Genomic DNA, 23,723 nt, shown 5'->3' with positions numbered 1-23,723 from the left:
AGTTTACGATATTGGATTTATGACAAGCTTTTCTTTATCAAACTATTTGACACCTTTCGGAGGGAAGCAAATTTTGTATGATTTTGATGTAAATGAACCCAAGTAATATGTACAATTGCACCTTATCAATGGTGTATATATTCGACTAAAAAAAAGAAATGGTGTATCCGAGTCCTTAACAATACAGGAATAACAGGACAGATACTATCTATGCTATCAATCGGCACGGACTGTGACGCCCTAGGACTACTGCCCCATTCGATGCTATCTATGCTATCAATCGGCACGGACTGTGACGCACTATGACTATTGCCCCATCAAAAGGCTGGCAGTCCTCTACAGAGCGTACCCCACTAACCAAAAGGCAACCTAGGATATCGAAGATGTAATATCACAGCTTGAACATGACTATCACAGCTTGAACATGACTCAACCAAGATTTCCTGCAGCTCGTGACCCTCTACTCCCGCCACAAACCGGTCTTGCCACTGCAAAATCTATTAAAAATATATAACATCTCTGTGACAGATTTAAACTACAATCCGTACATATCATCAAGTAATATGCAAAATCAAAGATACATAGAAGGAATTCTCACTTTGGATGATAACCGAACTCTTCCTTGCAAAGCAGCTTCACTCAACATCCTCATGAAATTCACTAAACGTTTTGAAATGTTCTGTGCAGAAGACCACCCATTGTGGGAGCAATCTAGAGGCCGCTCGTTTTTAAAGGTAATTGATGTTCATTTCATGCGGTACAATCATCTAGCTGCAAGATCTTCCACCATCATTGCCATGAAAGAACTAGCGATGGACCTAAATATTATGACCGACTTCACAGCAGCAGCAGATGTCTGAAATAAGGTAACACTTATATCTGCAATTTCAGTAGATGTTTATACGCAATCCACCAATTCTGCTGATTTAGCAGAAAATAGACACCAATTTGTTTTCCTTCGGTCTATACCTCAAAATAGGAAGAGCGGTGACTAATGCAGGACAGCTAACCTCTCAACAAGCGAAACATCCCGAGAAAACAAGGTCATGTCTCCAACAGCACACGTCATTCAGCAACAGAGTTATATATAAGAGCTAAAAACATCTTATGTGCTTCCAGTATTAACTTCTCCCATGTTAATGCCCGGCCCTCCAACCTGAGCAGAACCCTGGGACTCCATCGTCGTTTGCTGCTGAACAACTTGAGGCCGGCTCTGTGCCCAGCTCACTCTGTTTCCAGTATCTCTCCTCTCAACCTGCATTGTTTCACGGCGCCTATCATACCGTGGGCGAGGCCGCCTCGTTGGCTGCCTCTCGTTATACCAATATTGTGGCCGGTGAATAACTTTACCATCAACGAACAAATCACCTGATAACGTGCTCCGAGGATTCGGAAGACCAGTGTTTGCAGTTAGCGAGGAACACAAAAATGAACAGAAGAAATGCACTCATAACTGGCAATAATATGGTGAAGAGCTCTAATAACAACCTCCATAATCCTTGTTTGGCACATCAAGATACGAATCCGGCAAAACCCAGAGAACGCCAGGCAATCCTACTCAACCAAGATGAAGCATTAATCAAGCTCAAGCCAACACAATCTAACACCAAGGTAACACCAATCCTCAACCATTGAATTGATTAAGATCTCCAACAAAAACATCACTCAAAAATGAAAATTAAACCTATGAACAGACTGAAGCAGACGCATCTCCAAGCTAATTAAAGATACTGGCATCCAAACACCGTTTGAGTATCTTTAAATCCCCACCTTTAACTTTATAGGAGAGTTCCTCGGAGATCAAGCACCCAAATCCAGTATAAGTGGTCGTGCAAACCGAGTAAATCTTCTTCTTCGCCTCTTCCTCACTGAAACCATGAACATTAGCAAATCACCACCGAGAAACAAATAAACAAGCAAACCCGAAACACTCAGCTTGAACTAGGAACAGAAACTAAAAAAGGAAACAAAAAAAAACTTCAAAATTGATTCTCAACTTTGTACCTTCCGACAACGGAGGTTAGGGTTTTGACGTAAGCGTTGATCATCTCTTCCTCGGAGGGCTTAGGGTCGGTGGGGAACTCCATGACGATGAGCCAGTGCTCGTAATCACAGCCGTCTAGGAGGATCGTCTCCTTCGGAGGCCGGTTGCTCCAGTTGGGCGACGGGTCATTTAGGGGCGAGTAGCCCGACCCGGAGGTCTTGGGGCGGGTCAAGATGTTGTGTGGGTGGGGTCTGTGTTCTGGCAAGGGCAAGCCATTGAGGAGAGGAATGGAGAGGCGAGAGCGAGAGGATGAAGATGGAGATGGGGAAGAGAGGGTTCGAGCAAGGAGTGAAGCAAGGGTTCGACGAGCTGTGGTGGACGCCATTCGTCTCTCTCCTCTTCTGTGTATCCAAAACCCTAATTCCTGCTGTGCCAAACTCAATTAAATGGATTGTGAGAGAGATGAGAGATGGTGGGATAAGACAGTTACATCCGAGCAGTCAACATGATAAAAGGGTTTTGACCCAAGGAAAAAAAAACATGATAAAAGGATACTTTCATTTGAAATCACAAGACTGAGTTTGGTTCAACTTTGAAGAAAGCTTTCGGGGAAATGCAAATGACTGTTTGGTGTTTGAAAGCAACTTTGAGATAAAGGCCGTTAGGTGGAACACATTGAAAAAGATCCTTTCAGGTGATCAATTTAAGCTTTTTAATTTTTAATTTCTTCAAAATTGGAAATACGATGAACGCAACTTTTCATTTTAGATATTTTATATTAATGCAGTTTTCCTTTAAAAGGATGCAATATTATCAAGCGATGAAGCACATGATACATGCCAAGAAGTTAATTAATATTGAGATTATATCGATGTATCTCGGCGCATAAAGCATTGACTAGCATACTACATCTAACAAGCCTATAAATAGGATCGATATGATCTATAAAAATTCACATTTGAAGTTCAAAAGAACAAAAAATGCATTGATCATCAATGGGTCCAAAAAGAATTCAAGAATCATTTAAAACATGCACACGACTTCAAAGGCGATGAAAGCGCAATGAGAAATTTAACCAAGACAGGCAACACCAAAGCAAGTGTCGGTAAACATTCAAATATTCTTCGGGGAAGAGGCAAAATGTTGCCGAATTGGAAATTGCAACTACGCGATACTGATTAACTTGAATGAGGAATTGATCTCACACCTGATTCTTGCACAAAGGAAAACGAGTTCCCGCAATTAGATAAAATCTTCCTACCACATTAACACTAACCAACACCAAAACTTGCCACACTATACATTCGGCTTTATTGACCCCTTTCTCTAGTGAAGTGTATGCGAGAACATATTCTACAACTACAACGATCTTCTCATCTATTCCGGAATCTCACAAAAGAGTCCAAGATCTAGGACCGGACAACTACTCCCTCGGCTTGGTGTGACGGAACTTGAGTCTATGATCGGCACTCTAGTGTCCATTGTTGCCATGGCTTCCAACTCTCGAATTGCATCAATGGCGCTAATTGAACTAGTCAAGTGAAGTTGCAATTCACCAACTGCTTCCTTAATCTTGGGTGCTACAAAGCACATTCATAACTAAAGCATGGATGAAACATCGTGTGCTAAGTTTGTGCTACCACTAGTTACTTTGTTAAAAAAAGGGGGGCGGGGAAAGATTGTAAAACAAGCCTCTGTGCAAAGCTATAGGTAGGGAAAGCGGACCCAATAAATTTTCTGGCTTCACAGTCAATTCATGACATTCAAACAATTGACTCATTCACACAATTCACCTCAAGAAGCTGTTGTTTCAATGTTAGAACATAAAACACTCATCATCACCAACCTTCCAAGAACAAACGATTTCCTCCACCTACTCATCGCTCTCTCACTGTCACCACCAACACAAACTTTGGTCCATGACTCATCATCACTAACCTTCCATCACCAGCCTCAGTAAAGCCAAAAATTTATTCACCCTTTCCTTCATAGTTAATGCTTCCATAATCTATCATCACAACTATCTCCACTTCACCCACAGGCTGCATTAAAACATTCCCAAATCCTCACGCTACAGTCATTTCACTATATGCGCTCTTTAGTTCACTTGCCCTCTTCGGTTAGAGGATAATGTCGTAGTACCAACATTAACATGGGATCGATAAATGATGAATGAAGCATATGTACTTCCCTCCCGTCCCGGAAGTCACCGCTCCGTCGCCCAATTTCAGCCTGTTACTCCGCCTAGTAGAGCTATTGTTCGGTCACTATTAAGCCACCATCCAAGGTGTATTATCTCCTATTTTCTTAATGTTTGAAGGTGTAACACTGTAGTTACTTGTGCTAGATCATTTGAAACTAGTCTCGAGCAAATCGGGCTAAAAAAGGTTTGGTTTTGGGATGCCTAGGCGGCGTGTGTTGCTGGAATTTGCACAGAAAAGGTAAATTTTCTCGACTTTCGTTCATTGATCTATGCTTATTGATTTGTAACATGCATATACGTTCATGATCTTGATTGAATGCATCTCAATTTGGGGTCAAAAATCAGAAAATTACACTTTTCTATCAATCCTTATTGAAAACCGAAAATTGGACTTGTGTTAATAGAAATCTGATTCTTTTCCACTCATTAAATTGGTTGAATACTTATATACTTTGGGAATTGACTTAAACTCAATTGGAACATGTCTTTTCTTAAGTAAAAATTATTCACCAATTTTGTTTGAGTTGAATTTAAATTGGGTAAAAATCAGATTTTTTAGCAAAAAGGCATGGAATTTTCAGCACACATGTCTCATGGCCGAATTGTTCTATGTTGGTGGATAACCTTTGCTTCAACTTTATGATTGCCTAATTGACATTGTCCTTGATTATTTGACATTATCTTTATGCTGTGGATGAGGTTTATAGACCTAAACTTTATCTAAGCTTTTCGAGAATATTCAAATTGGATGATGCCAAGTTCATTGTGGATGATTTTCAGCCCTAAATGTTTATCTCTAGTATGCAAGTTGTTTGATTGGATTTTGGATTGCTATCCTATCTCGCATGAACTTTTCTGATACCGCTTGATTGTTAGAGATTAGATTTGTGCTTGATTGGATGTATATCCGAATTTTTTAGAATTATCCGAAATAATTTTTCCTAACTTTAAAGATAATTTTCTCAAATTAAAATTGAATCAAATTTTGGATGAGGAAAGGTGGGCCCCAACCTATATTTTTCAGCCACCCCTTGTAAAATTTTCGAAAATTTCAAATTAGTTGACTCATTTTTTTATTTTATGTTTGTCGTGATTGTTTTTTTATTGTTATAAAGTTTGCACAATTGTAAACAAACGTGCCCATAATATATGCTTCCCTATGTGCCATGTCCCGTTGAAAAATTAAATCACACGCCTTGTCCCCGATCTTATGGAATGGGATGATGATTTAGTATAGAATTTCGTGTTCTACCCTTTGACAAAAAGGATGATGTCATTCTATACCTGGCTCGAATCTTCGAGAATTTAGTGGATAAAATCTCATTGTAACCCAAATCTCTGGAAATAAGAGGATTTATAGGAAAATTCGGAATATTAAGGTATAATATGGGTATTTTTGTTTGTTTTTGTTCAAGCTTTTGATTGTTTCTTTCTCATTTTATTTTGGCCAAAATAATACAAAAAAAAAAATCACTCTTTTTGGCGCCTAATATATAGTTCCGTATCACATTTTTTCTAAATCAAAAGAAAATCAAAATCATTCAAACCACATCGATTAATCAAAAAGGAATTTTTCATGAAATTGGTACCGAAAGGGTATTAATTTTTTCAAATTAATGTATCCAAGTCTCTGGATTCATTTTCTCCGGTTCGTAGAAATAAAATAGTTTTCCCACTATTTTATTAAGGTTTCTAATCAACCTTCCATAAAATGATCGATGGCTGCTCCAATTGAATATTTTTCATGATTTAAACCTAAGTTGCGATTCGGTATGACTTGAGATGGTTCGAATTAGGTTAGTTGATTTAACTAATATGATAATCCATTAGCCTAATATTAGGTCGCGACAACTACGGGTCACTTAACGGAAAAAAATTGAAAAAGAAAATCCATTGTATAGAGCTTTCAGTTGTTTCTTATCTTAGGAAGTAGTCCAAGCCTCCCATTGTCAAAAATGCCGGTAAGAAAGGACATTTAGATGCTGATCCCTCTCGGCCAGCTATGGACGCTGCTAGAGAGCTAAGCAGTAGCAAGAGCATGACTAATGTACCGGGTAGACAGCAAGTGCAGCCAAAATCATGGGCTAATGTGGCCAAAGTTATGGCCAAAGTTATGGCCAAAGGTTATAATCTCTCGTACGTAGCGCCTTTGATGGTGGATGGAGAGATTATTGTGGACATCACTCCCGAGATTGTAGCAAATGAGAACCCTATGTTGAAGGAGTCTATTGTGGGATATTTCTGAGGGAAGAAGATCTTCTTCAAGATTACGGAGGAAGCTATTAAAAAAGCTTGGGATGCTCATGTGATGGATGTCCGAATGCATAAGAATGGGTTCTATTTCATCCATATTCTGGATGATACCTTTAGGAGGAAGGTCTTAAATATATGGGTCCTATCTCCATCCTCCATAGCACAATGATGCTACAACCTTGGCATCCAAAGTTGAGGCTCAAGAAAGGTGCCAATGATGCCCTCCTGGTGTGGGTTCGGTGAAGAGATGTGCCACTTTTCTTATGGTCACCTCAAGGCATTGGCCGCATTGCTAGTGCGATTGGAAATCCCCTCTATGTGGATGCACAAATGGAGCAAATGAAGAGATTATCCTTTACCCGGGTTTGTGTAAAGATCAAGGGGTCTAGTTGACCCCTTTAGGCGAGGTAAAATCCGCTCCCTTGTTAGAAGCAACCGGCTTTCTTGTATAGGCATTTTAGAGACGAAGTTCAAGCCATCTCTTTTTGGGTCCATCTCGGGTGGCTTATTATCGGGATGGAGTTGGATATCTAATTATGGTTATTCGTCACGAGGTAGGATTTGGATTGGTTGGGACCCTCGGGAGGTTGATTTACATGTTACGTTGATGTCTGCTAAGTTGATTCATGTCCTACTTAGGTTGATTTCTTTAAACAAATCGTGTATACTCTTGGTTGTCTATGGTGAACATACTTTTGTGGCACGGAGAGCTCTTTGGGCTAAACTTATTCGGCTTAGTGTCCGTGAGGAACCATGATTGGTGGCTAGGGATTTCAATGCAATTCGGGATCACACTGACAGGATGGATAGCTCCAACACTTGGATTCTTGCCTTTGATGAATTTGGGGATTGCTTAGCTTGGGCGGATCTTGATGATCTTAGATATGTGGGGCATAGGTTCACGTGGTCCACCTCATCGGGAGAAACTTGCAAGCAACGTAAGATTGATTGTGTTCTTATCAATGAGCACCGAGCCGCGTCTTTTCCTTCTCTGAAGCTACATTCCCGGCACCTGGCATTTCGGATCACACTCTTATCGTGGTTAAGATTGTTTCCCCTCTCTTGTCCAAAAGATCGATCAAGTTCTTCAATTACCGGACCCCCCATCCCTCCTACAAGGACATTGTGGCTCGGGTGCAGGGTGCACCAATTCGGGGCACTTCTATGTATGCGATATCTTGCAAGCTAAAGATCCTTAAAGGCCGGCTCAAACAACCGAATAGAAGCTCATTCTCTAACATCTCAACTCGTGCTGAACAAGAAAGGTTAGATCTCTCTTCGGTTCAAGATGCTTTAAAACTCGATCCCTTCAACCGCAGCTTAGTTGACCAGGAACTGGAGCACCTTCGGACATTCTCGAACCTACGACTTCGGGAGGAATCTTTTTATAAATAGAAGTCAAGAATATGGTGGCTTAGGGAGGGTGACCAGAATACAATGTACTTCCATCACTTTGTAAACAAGCGACACCACCACAACCGCATCATCTCGGTAGCGAACACGGCCGGTTCACTCTTGACCGAACCACACCTGGTTCGGCAGCATATTATTGGCCATTTCGAGCTGCTTCTTAATGGAGACTCTATGGCTACACGTCCCGGGATAGCGGATATATGAGGATTCGTTGGTCGTACTTTGGATGATAGCTAAATTAATTTCTTATCTCGGCATGTCACGGATGAGGAAATCAGACGCACCTTCTTCTCCCTTGCTGGAGGTAAAGCCCCGGGTCTTGATGGCTTAAATGTTAAATTCTTCACATCTTCATGGGACATTGTTGGTCAATCGGTTATTTTAGCAATTAAGGAGTTCTTCTCGATGGGTCATTTGCTTAAAGAAACCAACAGCACCATCCTTGCCCTTGTACCTAAGACATCTAATGCTTTGGCTATGACTAATTTTCGGCCCATTGCATGTTGTAACACGTTGTACAAATGCATAACCAAGATCATAGCTAACCGAATTGCACATGTTATGCCCTCCATCATTAGTCCATCCCAAACGGCCTTTGTAAAGGGGAGAGGGATTAATGATAATATTTTGCTTGCCCAAGAGTTGTTCACAGACTTGCATCATCAGCCGTATCTTCCCAAATGTGCAATCAAGGTAGATTTCTAGAAGGCTTATGATACGATTGATTGGGCTTTCATTAAGTTGGTATTGCGGGCATTTTGATTCCCGACTTTCCTTATTCAGTTGATCATGGAATGCGTTACTTCACCTCGATTTTCAGTGGCGATTAATGGAGAGCTTCATGGGTTCTTCTCTAGTAGCAAAGGTATTAGACAGGGTAACCCTTTATCCCCATACTTATTCATTATAGTTATGGAGATTTTCTCGGGTATCCTTCATGCCAAGACCAACTTCTTGAGATTCAAATATTTCTGGAGATGCAAACACTCTTGGTTATTTCATCTATTTTTCGCTGACGATGTGCTCTTATTCACTGAGGCAAATGTGGGTTCCATTTAGTTGCTCAAAGAGGGGCTTGACATCTTCTCAAGGTGGTTGGGTTTGAGGTCGAATGGGAACAAGAGCAATATTTTTTTCTCGGGAGGCACAATGACTCGTCACCACTACATTCGGTTTTGTCTTGGATTCCAGCAAGGTACTCTCCCTTTTCGCTACCTTGGAGTACCTATCATTGCACCTAGATTAGGCAAGGCTGATTGTCGAGCATTGGTGGACTCTATCATAGTCAGAGCTAGGTCCCGATCTCAAAGATTTCTATCTTATGTTGGACGCCTACAACTCATCAAGTCTATCTTGCATTCGATTCATGTCTACTGGGCTAGCATGTTTACTCTTCCAAAGTCTATCTTACATGATATTGAGCTTATTCTTAGACAGTTCCTATGGAAAGGCCCCGACTTAGGGGTTGGGGGCGCCAAGCTGTCATGGGTTGACATTTGTGTTCCAAAAGAAGATGGCGGTTTGGGGATACGCAGACTTGTGGATTGCAACAAAGCAATGACGCTAAAGTATATATGGATTCTTTTCAACGATAAAGAGTCCTTGTGGTGTAAGTGGATACATGCTACTCTCTTGAAAAACACCAACTTTTGGGTGGCTACCAAACCCACATTTTGCTCATGGGCTTTGAAGAAGATCTTAGACCTTCGTGTCGACTTCTCCTTGCATTTCGGATGGAGGATCGGGAATGGGCGATTGACGTCCTTTTGGTATGATTGGTGGCATGATAGAGGCCCCATATACAAGCTCTTCACTAGCGGGGATAATTTACTGTTCCAGGATTCCTCACGATGCCTCGGTTCGATCCTTTTATGACTCAACCTGGCAACCGCCTACTGCATTGAATACCATTATGGGATAGTCCGAACGGATTCCTTCATTTGTGGAAGACGAAGCCGATACACTCGCCCGGCAAGCTCACCCATCCGGCACCTTCTCGATGGCCTCAACTTGGGAGGTCATCAAATTCAAAAGCCGGGCTATCCCCTGGCATTCTTTTGTGTGGGATCGAGCCATTACTCCTTGTCACGCTTTCTTCATGTGGTTAGTTACCCTCAACCACATACCTACTCGATTTTGTTGCTTCGAGTATCATAGGATCACCGAGGCTACTTATGCTTTTCGCCAGAGGAGACCGGACTCCGTGGATCATTTATTTTTTAGGTGCCGAGTTACGGGTAGTCTAGCCTTATTTTGGGCAACCAAGTGTCACCTGAATTGGCAAAATTACTTGTGGCAAGACTACCTCGGTTGGGCCATGAAACACTTACGTGGCCAATCTTTCTCTCATTGTATTTCTAGATTTTCTCTTAGGTTGCTTTGAATATTATTTGGACCGAGTGGAATGAGATCCTATTCCATGACAAGCCTCTTTACGTGCCGGGCATGATCAAGCACCTCACCAAGGTAGTCAAAGACAAAGCCCTTTCCTTTGGGCCCGTGGAAGATCTTCCCCACAATCGTTGGCTGCAAAGAAGTTGGGGTCTCTCCTCCGCCATTTTTTTGGTTCGGCCTTAGGCCACCTAGTAGTCCTCTTTTCCTCTTTTGGCTCTTGTTTTAGCCGTGTAGATGGTAGGATTCTTGGTCGGTGTTGGGCCGTTTAGGAGTTCTTGGATCCGGCCGCTTGTTTGGCCGTTTGGGATATACCTCCCTCGCTCTCATATCTTTTTTGTGCCGCATCACCTTTGACCCACAAGGACAATTTCTTGTGTTCTAATTGGGTTAAAGTTTTTGTGTTCGGCCTCATCTTGTTACCCGGTACTTTGAAAAGTTTATACATACTTACTTTACCAAAAAAAAAAAATTACTATTATGCGGTGTATACCCATGTTGGGAAATCGACCAAAAAAATTGATGCACATTGACTTTTGCAGAAAACCGATGTAGATATCGTCATGCGTGAACATTAACCAGCAAAGCATATCGACAAAAAAAAAATCGAACAAAAAAACTAACAAAGCATGAACCAACATACCGGAATCATGAAAACCACAAATTAAAGTAACATTGCGAAATTGGGAACGAAAATTGCCAATGTAGCTCGGGAACAAGCCATATCTACAATTACAAACACAAATTTTCACGAAAAACGTTCATGCTTAACAAGAATAAAGAAATTTAACCTAGGAAAAGAGGCAAGAGTAGCGTGAGGGAAGAAAGCTCGACCACGGGCGTGAGGGAAAGAGATGCGAGCAGTGTCGAGAGCGAAGTGGCAAAGTGTGGGGCCGTTGAGAGCGAAATGTTTGCTCGCCTGCCATCAAGAGTGAGAGCAAACTTCGCTAGTCCAAAGAGCGACGGTAGAGAGAAGTGATAAAAGATAGAGAATAGGGTTTTTTGTTTATAAAGAGTAAAACTGGAAATATGTTTAATGGATGAGGGTAAAATGGGAAAGTTTTGATATTTTCATAAAATATGGAAGTTGCATCACAAAAATACAATTTCCTAAAGTAGCTCTTGGCCTAAAGGCCTTTGAGGAGCTTTAGAGATGCAATTGCATCCGCCCAAAGTTCTCCAAAAAAAGAACCAAAAGCTATTTGCCTTTGGCCAAATCCCTTTAGAGGCCCAAAGACCCTTTTAAATGCTAAACCAAACAAGGCCGAAGTCTAATTTATATTTGCGAGTGCTTATTGTTTACCGAGCATGAACAAAAAATGAGACTGGACTGGGCTGCATCAAATTGGCTCCCGTCAAAATTATTCTAGCTCAAAAATAATAATAAAAATGATAAATAAGGCCGTCAATGTAGATTATATGCTTTACATCCACTTAAATATATCAAAGTAACCACTTTCGTCCCCTTAAAAAAAATACTCATCAATGCTTTTATTAATTAAAATGTAAATGAAAACTAGATGATAGCATTTGAAATCAGCCCACAAGATTGCATGGAGCGAAGTGTAAAGATTCCTAACAAAAGCAAGACTAATGTGTAATTTTACGATAGAACAGGGCCTTCACTTCTCATTTGTTTTCCGCACAATTTAGCGCGAACCATCCGATGAATTTCTCAGCCCGAGACTGGGTAGCGAGCAAGCTCCGGAAACCGGACACCAAAACCGAATGTCGACGCAAGATCCATCATCTTCGTCCCCATCCAAGGGAACGAAACGGCGACGGGACGAGGAGGAGGCGGCGGCGGCTGATGACGCTGAAACCGCCGCATCTGAATCTCTAGGTGAGCTACAATCTCTGATCATTCTGCGCTGTTTTTCACTTATTGTCCTGTTCCATTCGCCGGACGATGGTGTTGTTTGATTGATGATTCTTGCCGCGTTTGACTGGCAGAGCAGAGTCTCACTTTTAGCGACACGCTAGTGGCGCTTCGCATGATGCGAGCTCAATTCCCTCACATCGACAAGGTTGGGGGGTCCTGATTGTGTTGCGTTTGCAAGTATTGACAATTATGTGTGTTCTCCGTTGTTTCTTCTTTCAGCAATTGCTTGCGTTTTCAGGTCTCGATTCGGCCTTTTGTTTTGCGGTCGCAGTTGTATAGCAGTGTCGTGGACAGAACTCAGGTGGATAGAGAGTTGGAGGTACACTTGCATCTCTCTCTCTCAATATGTATTAGCACCAGGGAAGAGTCAATTCAGAAAATGGCAAGCTAGAGAAAAATACTTTTGATTGGAATGAACCACTTGTAGTGTTAATGATATGTTAAAACAAGTAAGAGAACAACGGCTCTTTAATTACAGCAATCTGCTTGAAAGGTAATGTGCAGTCGATTGATGGTGCACACTATTTGTGGAAGAAACATCAGTCAGATTCTTTGACATTGGAAAGCTCCTTCATGATGAGTATTCTTCACAGATGTTAGCACTTTCAGGTCAGAGAGGGTTGAATTGAAACTGAAATGTCAAATAGTGCACTAGCTCATGCTAATCTGATAATCACAAATAAGATCATTACACAAATTATGTAGGACAGAAACAGCGGCTTTCTGGGATTGACCTTCCCTCCTATCTTGATCATAAACATATGGGTATTCAGTAGTTAAGATTTTGACCCAGACACATTTGAAGGTGTCATAATCTGTATTGATGGAACATGGAGATATTATATTTGGACTCTTTTTCTTGCCCGAGCCACATTTCCATCAGCACAGTGTTATCCAGAACGAAGTAATGTTTGTTGATCTGATCATTTAATAAGCACATCTTAGGTGGCATAATAGATGACAATTATGCTAAGGCAAAATTGATTTTTATTATGGAAAAAGAAAAAGTCACAAAGAATCAATCACTTGCTTTACATTGTGGAACTGTGGTTAGAACTGCCAAAAAGTTTACTGGCTTCAGCATTTATAAAGAAAGTGATCACTTTTTTTTTCTTAAGACTGCACGTGTGGGTGGATTTTGTTAGTAAGGTCCCTTAAGACACTTGCCAACCAACCAATAGAAGAAATTTTTAATTATCAAAGCACTCACTTTTCTTGTGATGTGTGTAATCAATGCCTGGACCAATTTGTACTTTGCATTCATTATGTCCCTGGACTTTAATTCTCCTCTGTCTGTTGCCCTTGTTCTGCTATCCAAAGTTCGAGTCTATTGATATTTGATATGAATTACTTATTGCAGTCTCTGAGAAGGACAAAGGTTTTGCGCATATTCAAACTTAATACTGGGCAGGACGATCATGCGATAATGTTCTTAGATGATTATTTAAATCAGGTGAGTTGCGTGGGATTCTACTTTTACTCATATAACTCGAAATGAACGCTCTCTGTCTTCTATGTTGTTGAAAGCGCCTAGGTGGACGATTTGAATTTTGTGGGTGGAGTTTGAGCATGCTGCACTTCAAATTTAGTCATGTGTAAGCTACATATTAATATATTCTCTTTGGTTTTGGTTTTTATCTTTGGCTTCCTATAGATAGAAAGAGCTGTGAAAAGAATGGAGGAAAAGAATGTACATGATCTTGAAGTTTTTGAGTGGTTCAAGATACATGTAATTGACACAAGGCTGGAACCAAACATTTCACACCAAGACCTTGTGAGTCACTCAATTTTCGGTCATTTCATTTCTGGTTTTAAATCATTCAATCTTGGGAGTTATTGAATTGGACCTAGACCATAGTGTACTTATGATGAGCCTGAACAAGAAGAGGGAGACCTGGCAATTTTAGCTAAGCTTATTTGAGTTATCTCGTGCACATTGGTGTGTAGCTTCTCTTCTGTCCATGCTCATCCTTTTACCCCTTCTTTATGGAGTTACTTTCATGTGTATCTCTCCAGGCTTATATAAGAGGTTGTCGCCTTTAGTTTTCTCGAAAATGTGAACAAAATATTAGTGAAACCAAATGTTAGTTGTAGTTTTAGTGTCGATCTCCACAATACATATCCTGCTGAAACCTGACCCAGCTTCCATTGTCGATCCTAATGTTAGAGAACTTATCAAATTTTGGTTTAAGGACCGGTTCCATTAGGTCCACCAATCTTTCTAGTGTTTTTAGTTTGCTGTCAAAATGGATTGAAAAGTTTTTTAAAAACAGATGGTAGCGGCAGCCTCTGGCTTTGATCTCCGCATGAGGTATCTTGTTGAAACTTGATCCAGCTTCTGTTCTTGGTCGTCATTTTAGAGATCTTATCTGATTTCTGTGATGGATTCCAAGACCGGTGCCATTAGTTCCACCAATTTTTCAAATGTATTAAATACTAATTACTCTGTGTCGTCCTCTGTGATGATTTATATCCCCGAAACAAGTTCTTTGATTGTTCTGTAACAGAGCACTTTATAAGGTGGGAACTTCTTCACCTGAACTTATATTTCTCTAGGGGACTAATAGGGTGCGCCTTTGCCACAAGTCCTATGTGAATGCCTTGGTTCAATTCTCACATCAACATAGGGTAGCGTTATTTTAGACTTCTCATATTTTTCTTATCTTTCATAATCTTTAGATGGTACCATCTCTAGCACTTGTAACGTTTACTCTTGCTAGAGTAGATAATGCCTGAAGTTCTTTATGGAGTTCAACTACTCAAACTCTCCCACCCGATATTCAGTTGACTTATACAACTGAGTTAAACATTTTCTCACGAGTCATTTTCATGTTTTCTTATTTGCATTTTTGCTTACTATAAATGATCCTGTAAACTGTGCATGTGCCTCAGCATTGAGGCACTATGCGCTTAAGTCGCCTGGTTTATTGCTTGTGGCTGAGGATCGTAAATGTTGCACAGTCCATGGAACTGCGTAAACAGCCCATATGTGACAGTCTTGCACTATAATAGAATGGCTTCCAAAGTCCAAACACAGCTGGAAACTGGTCAACATAGTACTTGATTCTCCGCAGCTTATTTGTGCCACTTTAATGAACAGAAGTGCCATGAACAAGTGAATCCTCTTTTAAAGTGGTGCTTGTAAAAAGAATATCATGCTTCGTTAGCATGATAAATTTGATTCTTTAATGATAGGAAAATTTCCCCCTCCATTATCCATAAATAAGTGAAGGGATATGGCTAGCTAGGTATGATGCATAACAGCAGACTGAATCTTTCGCCCCAATTGGCTGCCTGGTGTGGAGTTGCTGTGGTTCTTATTTTGCTTGAATTTTATTGAACTCTGGTGCTTGTTAAAGCATGTGAGTCCAGCTGTATACTTGCATTAGCATTGTTTCATTGTCAAAAGATATATTGGCGAGATGGCCTAGACCGCTGAAATTAAAATTAAGATAGCCCTTACCAAGCTGTCGTAACCCCATTGTTTGTCAAATTTTGGTTTACTCCATGCTCTCTGCACACCTGATCATAATTATACTCACGTGTGGCAGTGTTCTCTTCTGTCACTTGGAGGGAAGGTGAAAGACAATCAGATCTCTGTTCTCATTAATGGAGGAGTTATTGTAAGTGGATATGTGGTGATTATTTCGTCATCATAAAGTCCCCTTAGTCTTATAGATGCTTTTAAAGTTCTTAGCAAACTCTCGGCACAAAAAAATAATGTCTGTAATGTTGATGGTTTCACATCGGCAATATGCTAATAGTTGGTTTTTTCAGATTGTGATCACCTCTCTACAATTGCTAAATATTTTGTTGGTCTATATTAAAACAATGCAGAACTAAGTGAAGTGATAGGTAAACAGAACCAACCTAACTAAAAATGCTATATATCCTTCTCAATCATTTCTCTGTGTTTTATCCATTTTCGATTTTTTTGAAGGTCCTTGGTCCCATGGCTGTAAACTTTAAGGATGGAGACCATTTTGAATGTACAAGTTAGGAACAATTAAGGACACTGTAAGCTATTTAGGAAGCTCAGGGTAGCTTATGCCGCATGAACAACATCTGAGTATTCTCTATGTACGTCTTGTTCACAAATTATGGTAATCAACTAATTCTCTTTTTGACACATTCTACACAAGGAAAAAAGGGAAAGGAAGAAGCACAGTTCCTTGTACTTCTTGTTTTCTTTATTTGCATCATCATTCCATTCCAAACCAGAATGCATTATATTGGGTTATCTTTGGAAAGAACCGTAAAGCGAAATTAGTTTCATTTTGGGATAAATTTCCTCGAATATTATGATTTATTAGATTTAGATATATGAGGTCCCTTGTAGATGACTTTGTTGAGCACAAATGTCTTGCTGTTCCTTGTACATGCCTCCATAGTGAATGCATCATGAATGTAACACTGCCAAATTCAGCAAAATTTGAAAAGATTAACGAATCCACTGTCTGGATTTATTTATTTTTAATCTTGCACAATGCTTGACTTTCTTGAGTATGTTTCTTTCTGACACTATTGGTCACTTGTCAGATTCGCCAACTTATTGATCCAAGCATGTACTGGTTTGCAATTCCAAATGTGGGTTCAATGCTTAAAGGGCTCTCCCAGGTACACAGAAAAAGCATGTCATTCCTTCATTGTTGGCATCTTTAAACTTCAATTAATAGGCTAGTAGGAAACAAAGCTCCAATAACCAAAATATCACAATTACATAAATTGATAATTAAATGTCAAAAATTGGAAAGGATTGTGGTTTTATTTTCATTAAATAGTTAACAATCATTCTTTTATAAGCACAACAAGATCCATCCATGCGCTCTCAGAATCTCCATTGCTAGTACCCTCTGAATACAAATCTACAGTTTCATCAAGTATGTTCCCACTAAATTTGGGTTGCTACATGGATTTTCTTATGCCATTCTGCTTTGTCCTGATCTATAGCCTACATAGCATTCAAGTAGTCGAGATCTTTCCCATGTCTTTTCCCTGCACTTTACCTTCTTTTGGCCCAATCCCTGCTGTTTACCTTAAATCTTCATCATACGTCACATCTTCTCAACTCCTCTGCTAGTTTTTCACTTCACATCTGGTCCCAAGCGGCAGTCATAGGTGCATTAGGCAGTTGACGATTTCTTCATGAAACAAAGTAGACTGCACGAATTATTTTTTGCATGCATGATCCATATCATTCTACATGTTGACACTCAAAAAAAGCTTGATCATGTCATTTCTCTACGAAAGTGGTATATTAAGTGTTGTCGAATACCAAATTAGTAAACTAATCTGAGGATATCTAGCATTACTCTTTTCCGATATAATAGAACAGTTCGTGATTTTTTTTCCTCTGGGTCGAGATAGGTAGAAGATTAACTACATAAACAATGACCATATGTTATGCTGAATTCTTCCAAGTAGTCCAACTAGAGCACAAAGCGTATTCAATACATGGTTTCTCCATGGTCAAGTCATGCTGAAATTTTTGAGTATGTAGGCTGCTTTCTCTGTTTTACTCTTCTCTGAGTAATTTCCATCAATTGCATGAACATAATGTTTATCCTCTAGGCAGTTGGTGACCCAGATTCCTCAATCTCAAATTGACTTTTACAAAAGATTATAGAGATTAAATTTGATCTTTTAGAGCACTTAAGCATTTCTCACAGCTAGGTCGAACTAGGTGTTTTAGCCTTTTGGTGGTATACAATAGTGCATTAATGTCAGTTTAACCATTACAATTGTTGTTGGATTTGCTCTAGCTTAGAAATGTTGGAGAACTTAAAAATGGATGATTAGAATCTCTAATTTGGATATAATATTAATGTTCAAACACGTGAAAAGAGCTTCTGAACATTTACAAAGAAATCCATCCAGGAGATTGCGACCCAAATAAAACTATTACTAACTATTTGTCTTTCCTTTTCTTTTCTTTCCTGGACTAGGGGAGGAAGGAACTCCTTTCTCTATTAAGCCGTAGGAGGTACAAAGAAATGCTGTTGGCATCTTTAGAGAAAAAGAGACTTCGACTGTCTCCCCTCGATATGAGATTTCATCTTCGCGATTTGATTGGCTCAGGTCACCTGAAAACAATTAAGACACCGACTGGTTTAGTTGTACGGATTTCAAAGGAATGAGATCTGTAGCAGCAAGTAATCTGCTTTTGTTCGATCTGGCAAACTATCATGCTTCACATTCTGTTGTAGGATTTGGAGAGAGGTTTGGTTTCTCAAACTGTTGTAATTTATCTTACATGACTAAATAAAAGTTGCTCTTATATTTGTTCTTTCTGCTTATGACTGGATTAAAGGAAGTGCCAAGGTCCACTGATCTGATAGTAGGCCAAAGATTCAGAGAGTTACATGTCCCAGCAAAAAAGCTGTGACAATGTAAGTGTATCCTCTTGTAGGAGTTGTGTCACATTTTCTTTGTTCCCTGCATTTTTAGCATTACTGTATTGAACTTTCAATTCAACGATTGAGGAATTTTATGGAACAGTAGGTGTGTAGTTGCAAGTAAATAATTTATCTGCTTGTTCATGTGCCTTCATGTATTACTGTATTAGGTTACGATTGTTAATTTGCACTTTTGTATCTTTGGATAATTGGTCACTTTGTACATTAGATATAGTGTAACTTACATTCTCTCAAACACTGTAAAAAGGGAAAATGCAAAGAGAGGATAATCAAATCTCTACCCCGACAAACCAAGACATGCCTAGATTTTTATGGAGTATGTGCACATTTGAGCTGATAGAATGGCTCAAATAAGCTGTCAAGTGTTTGTTGTCTCTTGTCAGAGTAGGGTCTCGTCAATATTCTTATGACAATAAAAGAAGTTACCTTCCATAATTCACATGACAAATCTGTCATGCGAGAAGCTACACTGATCGAAATCATGAGTTTATGCCTTTTCATCATATGATGGCAAAATACTTCTTAGCAACCTTTCACTATAGTCAGTTTCATGTACATTAACCTAAACCCTTTGTCAATGTACTGAGGGTCCAGAACTGTTGGAAGAAATTGATTTCTTCTTAAATTGCAACAACATAAATGCATCTCTTTTTTCTGAGGATTGGTACTCAGACCCTTCAATTTGAAAAATTTCTCTGATCTCCTCAACAGAATTTGTTTCTAATGGATTGACCATACCTTTTTATTGATGTTGGCAGACATCACCAAGTTAGTTTTTCTATTTCCAACATGCATCCTAGCATTTGTGTCAAAATCACCGGTGGTACTACAGTGCTGTTGAGGATAATGGTTTTTAATGCAGAGAGCATTGTATTGTGTACTTACCCAACAAAGATCTATGCAGTCCAATTTCAAATTACTTTGCCCCAGTAATTTTTTCATATCGTTTGTTTTTGTAATTTCTGATGCTTTGAATGGGAGGATGCGCTAGATGCTTGTGTGGTAGCTGGATAGCAGAAAGCAGGTCATTGTATAGTTACATGATTTTGAGAAGATCTTAAATTGCTCTTAGGCTTAGAGTTGCCATTTAAGTTTTTCTCTCTGCTTTCCCTGGACATAGCTAGGTGAGGATACCTGCAGATGGTGATTGACGAGGTCAAAAGTAGGGACCAGCTTATGTAGTCGGTGAATTGTCGGAGAAATTCTTACTGCTCTACTAACCATCATGGAGAGGGGACGGCACTAAAATTCTAGTGGAAAAGTTTGACAGGTCAAGAGCTTCAATGTCTTGATTGCTCACAAGAAGTGTCAATTGCCTCTTCCTCATTGTCTGAGAGATTTTTAATTGCTATAGGATCGATCCTCATCCACCAACTCAATCACCGTGGGCCAAGTCTTATGAACTTTCTTCTTGTTATCACTATAATTTTCTCAATATGTCAAAAAGCACTTGCTTTTTTTTTTTTTGGGGGAGGAGAGGGTGCGATTGGTGGATGAAGCATGAGTAGGTGTCAGCATATAGAGACTAATATCCTACCGATTTGGAATCCAGAATCTCTCTTCCAGTGATACACGTCCTGTTCTCATGGTAGGTGGGTGAGGATAATTTGAGTCACATGTCTGTAGTTGAAGTTGGGATGTCCCCATAAACTCGTGTCTTGTGGACGTGGGGGCATCTGTCTTGACTGTGTTCTCAATGTAAAAGAGTATATGGAACCTCTACTCGACTTTCCTTCTTTCCAATTACAATTAATATCATCGATTAGTAAAATGAAACAAGTGAGTAGTATTGTGGGCTGCGCCATTTTGCCGGTATAACCAGATGACAGATTGGGCATGGTTGTTGATGCCCTATATAGCTATATCTCATGATTTGTGCTGTGACTAATTGCTTGGTGTACTGAATCTGCGTCCTTTTTCACCTCGCCACTATTCTTTTGTGTTTGTTCTCTGTTTTTGCAACTGGTTCTTCTAGCGCCATCTTTATGATCCAACTGTTAAGTGAGTTCATATCATGCGCCCACATTATAAACTTCATGCGTATGTTAACTTGTTAGGTTTGCTGTCTTATTATTAGAAACAAGAAAAGATTGGTTATAAATAGCCTAACAAATTCGAATTTCTATCTGTTGGAAGGCTCCAAGGTGAGGATGTTCATACTAATTTATATCTTTTGATGATCCTTCGCAGCAAGTCCACACTGATTTTATTGGTCACCTCTAGTCATTCCAAATTCCAAAAGGGGTTATTGTGAAGTTGCAAACCCCTCTCTCTCTCTCTCTCTCTCTCTCTGTTTGAAGAGAAACAACCGTACTGTAGCATGTTCAGTTTCACATATTCTAACATGGGACATGTATTTTGACCCCAAAAAAAAAAACATGGGACATGTACAGGTGACGTCATGTTTTAGGGGAATCGTTTAAATAGCTTCATTCTATGCCAGCTGATGATAATCCAACATGCTTAAACCATAAATGTTAAATGACACTAGGAAAAAAAAGAAATTTAGAATTAACTTACGTGTCCGCTATTTCCATTACTGATTGTCTCTTGAAGAATATTATCCAGTATTGCACAGATGGGGCAGAGAATCTTTGAGCTAGATATTCAAGAAAGCATCCAAGGAATATGCTCATATGATTTGGTGACATGATGGCAGGCCTTCGACGGCCACCCCCTACCCTCGCTGCTGCAATCCTTCACTTTTTGTTTTATAGTTTTTTAGCTTATTTTTTTAATTTTTAATATTTAATTAACTTTTAATTTTTGTAATTGCTGATTGGTATCCCTCGGCGAGCCTCGTAAGATTAGGCTATTAATGAAAAAATGCCACATAAAATTTTTGGCAAAATTGATTGGACTTGACACTCAATTAATCGTTTAAAAAAAATAACATTTAAGTGATCCAAAAATAAAATTGCAACTAAAATGAGTCGTATGCAATTTTTAATACTTCTTGTGTCTTTTTGCCTATTTTAAATTAGGGTAAAAGGGGTTTTGGTATTTGTAATTTGTTGTCGGTTATGCATGTCCATAAATATTTAAAATAATTTCAGATTATCTAGCGATTCATAACCAAATTTGAGATATTTTTTGTTTTGATTTTTTTGAGTTAAGGTCCACAGAAAACGAAATAAACTGAAACCTAGCATAAAGAAGTAAAATAAAAGGTGACAAGACTGATTTGGATGAGTCACCGTCGAAGAATTTTTTTAGGTTGTTTAAGAGAGCTCAAAACGAGTCGTTCGTTATCAGAAGCATCCACGTTCCATCCATGCCGAACATGACACGGGTCCTCTTTGGAAGGAAATTTCAAAACTAAGACAAAACGAAGAAGGAAAAGAAAAAGAGAAACGTGTCTGAAACAACCACTGGAGCTTGACATATATTGTCTCTTCAGTGAGGCACAAGCTGAAGTTATCGTTTGCTTTAAAGTACTGGAGCTTGACAAATATTGACTTGCGGATCACGGATTCTCATGTATCACCAATGTTGACAGCAATTGTGGCGGGCAGCCTCACTTGCATTATTATTGTTTTGAAATGAACCCCCGAGAAATTTGGAGAGAGAATACAAAAATCAAGTACAGCTCCAAAGGCGAAATAGCAGGGAGTGAAAACAGTATATTAATCATGACGGCATAAAGGGAAATTGTCTAGGTGGGAAGTAGCTTTCAAGAGTTGGTACTTACTTCTAAGGGCTAGGGTTTGAAGGGGATTGCACTTTGCTTGATGAAACAACCTTGTATTATTTTAAGACAGACCGTAACAAGAAAGCAAAACTCCGATGACAAATTTGAACTTTCAAGTGTCTGTTCAACTTGGTTATATTTCACACGGTGTGTGTGAGAGAAACAGTTTAGAAAAAAAGTAAGTATGGCAATTTTTTGCGAATTAATTTGGCGGAGAGCGTAGAGTTTTGGAAAAATAATCTATTTAACATGTATACATATATGAAATGTTAAGTAAAGTCCAGTCCTGATCCAAGAACATCATATTTGGAACGATTATCAAGCTCAACTCATGTTTATTCAATTGATCTAGCCTAATGGTTACTCATGCAAGCAAAAGCCAATTTCAATTACAATTTAGTTCGATGAGTTCAAGGTTGAATATGTCAAAAGTTGTCGATTCAATGAACTAGTATCGATTTTAAGAATACATACCGACTATCAAGACATCAATTTACATATTTGTTGGCGACTACGAGGCTCATAATCAACGACCTAGCAATTTGAGGCTTTTCTAATCGATTTTCACCGTTGTTGGTTGATCTTTCAAGGTGGCTATTTGGCTTCCAAGGCTGATGAACGAATTTATTGGGTTTAATATTAGTTCCATGCATTTGGTCCAGTTAAATGCATTTATTCCAAGTTTTTACTACAAGTCTTTGTTATGATGTCACTTTCAAGAGTCCTAATTATGAATACACCAAGAGTCATTTCGGTTTCTAAGATATCAAGAATAATTTTCTTTTGTTTAACAGAATCCCCCTATAAATGTAATCTCATTTGTAAGTAGACTTGCATTTGAATATAAGGGCGTATTTGTTGGAAAGAAAGCATTTTATGAAAATTAATTTTCCACACTTTCACCCATTTGGTTCGCCCAAAATGACTTAGTAAATAGAAATTTTTTTTCAATCTAAGGAAAATTCATTAACAAAATTAGGAAAGTGAATTCCTAAATCTAGAAAGGAGAAAACACTTTCCAGAACTGCTCCTCTTGAATTTTGCATTCTTATACATTTAATTTATATTTATATTTGTATGTTATTCTATCTTTTCTTTTCTTTCTTTTTCTTTTCTTTTCTACCTTCGCAAGTTGTCGGGCCTCGATGACGGCTGGTCGGCCAAGGAGCTCGAGCTTAGGCGACGCCGGCGAGCCTCAAGCTCGCTAGTGGCCGCCGCCAACCGATGGATGTCGCAATGGAGGAAGAAGGAAGAAAGAAAAGACAAATAGAATAAACATAATAAAATGCACATAATAAAATATAATTTAAAATTTTGATTTTTTTTTCCTCAAATAAAATCATGAAATTGCAATCATTTTTCAAATGAAATTCAAACATAAGAAAATATTTTCAATCACATATCACCAAGCGAAGGAAAAATAACCATTTTCTTGAAAAATGATTTCCTAGAAAGAATTTTCATTCAACATGAAATTTTTAGTGAAACAA

General features: G+C 39.1%; 2 protein-coding genes and 1 long non-coding RNA gene across 9 annotated transcripts; 2 read left to right on the top strand and 1 right to left on the bottom strand.

The window, feature by feature from the left end:
• Positions 1 to 760: 760 nt before the first annotated feature.
• On the top strand, positions 761 to 19,483 carry LOC115757453. Its single transcript, XR_004017335.2, has 3 exons — positions 761 to 866; positions 7,338 to 7,343; positions 19,473 to 19,483. It is a non-coding gene; the product is annotated as an uncharacterized LOC115757453 (long non-coding RNA).
• LOC115757452 (multiple organellar RNA editing factor 3, mitochondrial) lies at positions 1,068 to 2,437 on the bottom strand. Its single transcript, XM_030697670.2, has 4 exons — positions 2,005 to 2,437; positions 1,771 to 1,868; positions 1,489 to 1,554; positions 1,068 to 1,368 (listed from the first exon to the last, which is right to left on the bottom strand). Exons 1-4 carry the CDS (start codon positions 2,367 to 2,369, stop codon positions 1,106 to 1,108), a joined length of 792 nt encoding a protein of 263 aa, XP_030553530.1. The 5' UTR covers positions 2,370 to 2,437; the 3' UTR covers positions 1,068 to 1,105.
• Positions 11,796 to 18,665, top strand: LOC115757451 (serine/threonine-protein kinase 19). Of its 7 annotated transcripts, none has more exons than XM_048281558.1 (8): positions 11,796 to 12,087; positions 12,198 to 12,271; positions 12,398 to 12,445; positions 13,487 to 13,579; positions 13,781 to 13,900; positions 15,678 to 15,749; positions 16,666 to 16,743; positions 18,072 to 18,665. In XM_048281558.1, exons 1-8 carry the CDS (start codon positions 11,973 to 11,975, stop codon positions 18,261 to 18,263), a joined length of 792 nt encoding a protein of 263 aa, XP_048137515.1. In that variant the 5' UTR covers positions 11,796 to 11,972; the 3' UTR covers positions 18,264 to 18,665. The 7 variants fall into 7 exon arrangements, with proteins under 7 accessions (XP_048137515.1, XP_030553528.1, XP_048137516.1 ...); XM_048281559.1 differs by having other exon boundaries at positions 11,804 to 12,087; positions 12,365 to 12,445; positions 18,468 to 18,665; XM_048281560.1 differs by lacking the exon at positions 18,072 to 18,665 and adding an exon at positions 17,207 to 17,457 and having other exon boundaries at positions 11,808 to 12,087; positions 12,365 to 12,445.
• Positions 19,484 to 23,723: the final 4,240 nt, after the last annotated feature.

The sequence above is a fragment of the Rhodamnia argentea genome, chromosome 6, assembly GCF_020921035.1.
Source record: "Rhodamnia argentea isolate NSW1041297 chromosome 6, ASM2092103v1, whole genome shotgun sequence".
In the NCBI taxonomy this organism is placed as follows: Eukaryota; Viridiplantae; Streptophyta; class Magnoliopsida; order Myrtales; family Myrtaceae; genus Rhodamnia; species Rhodamnia argentea.
This window is presented reverse-complemented; position numbering and strand designations above follow the sequence as displayed.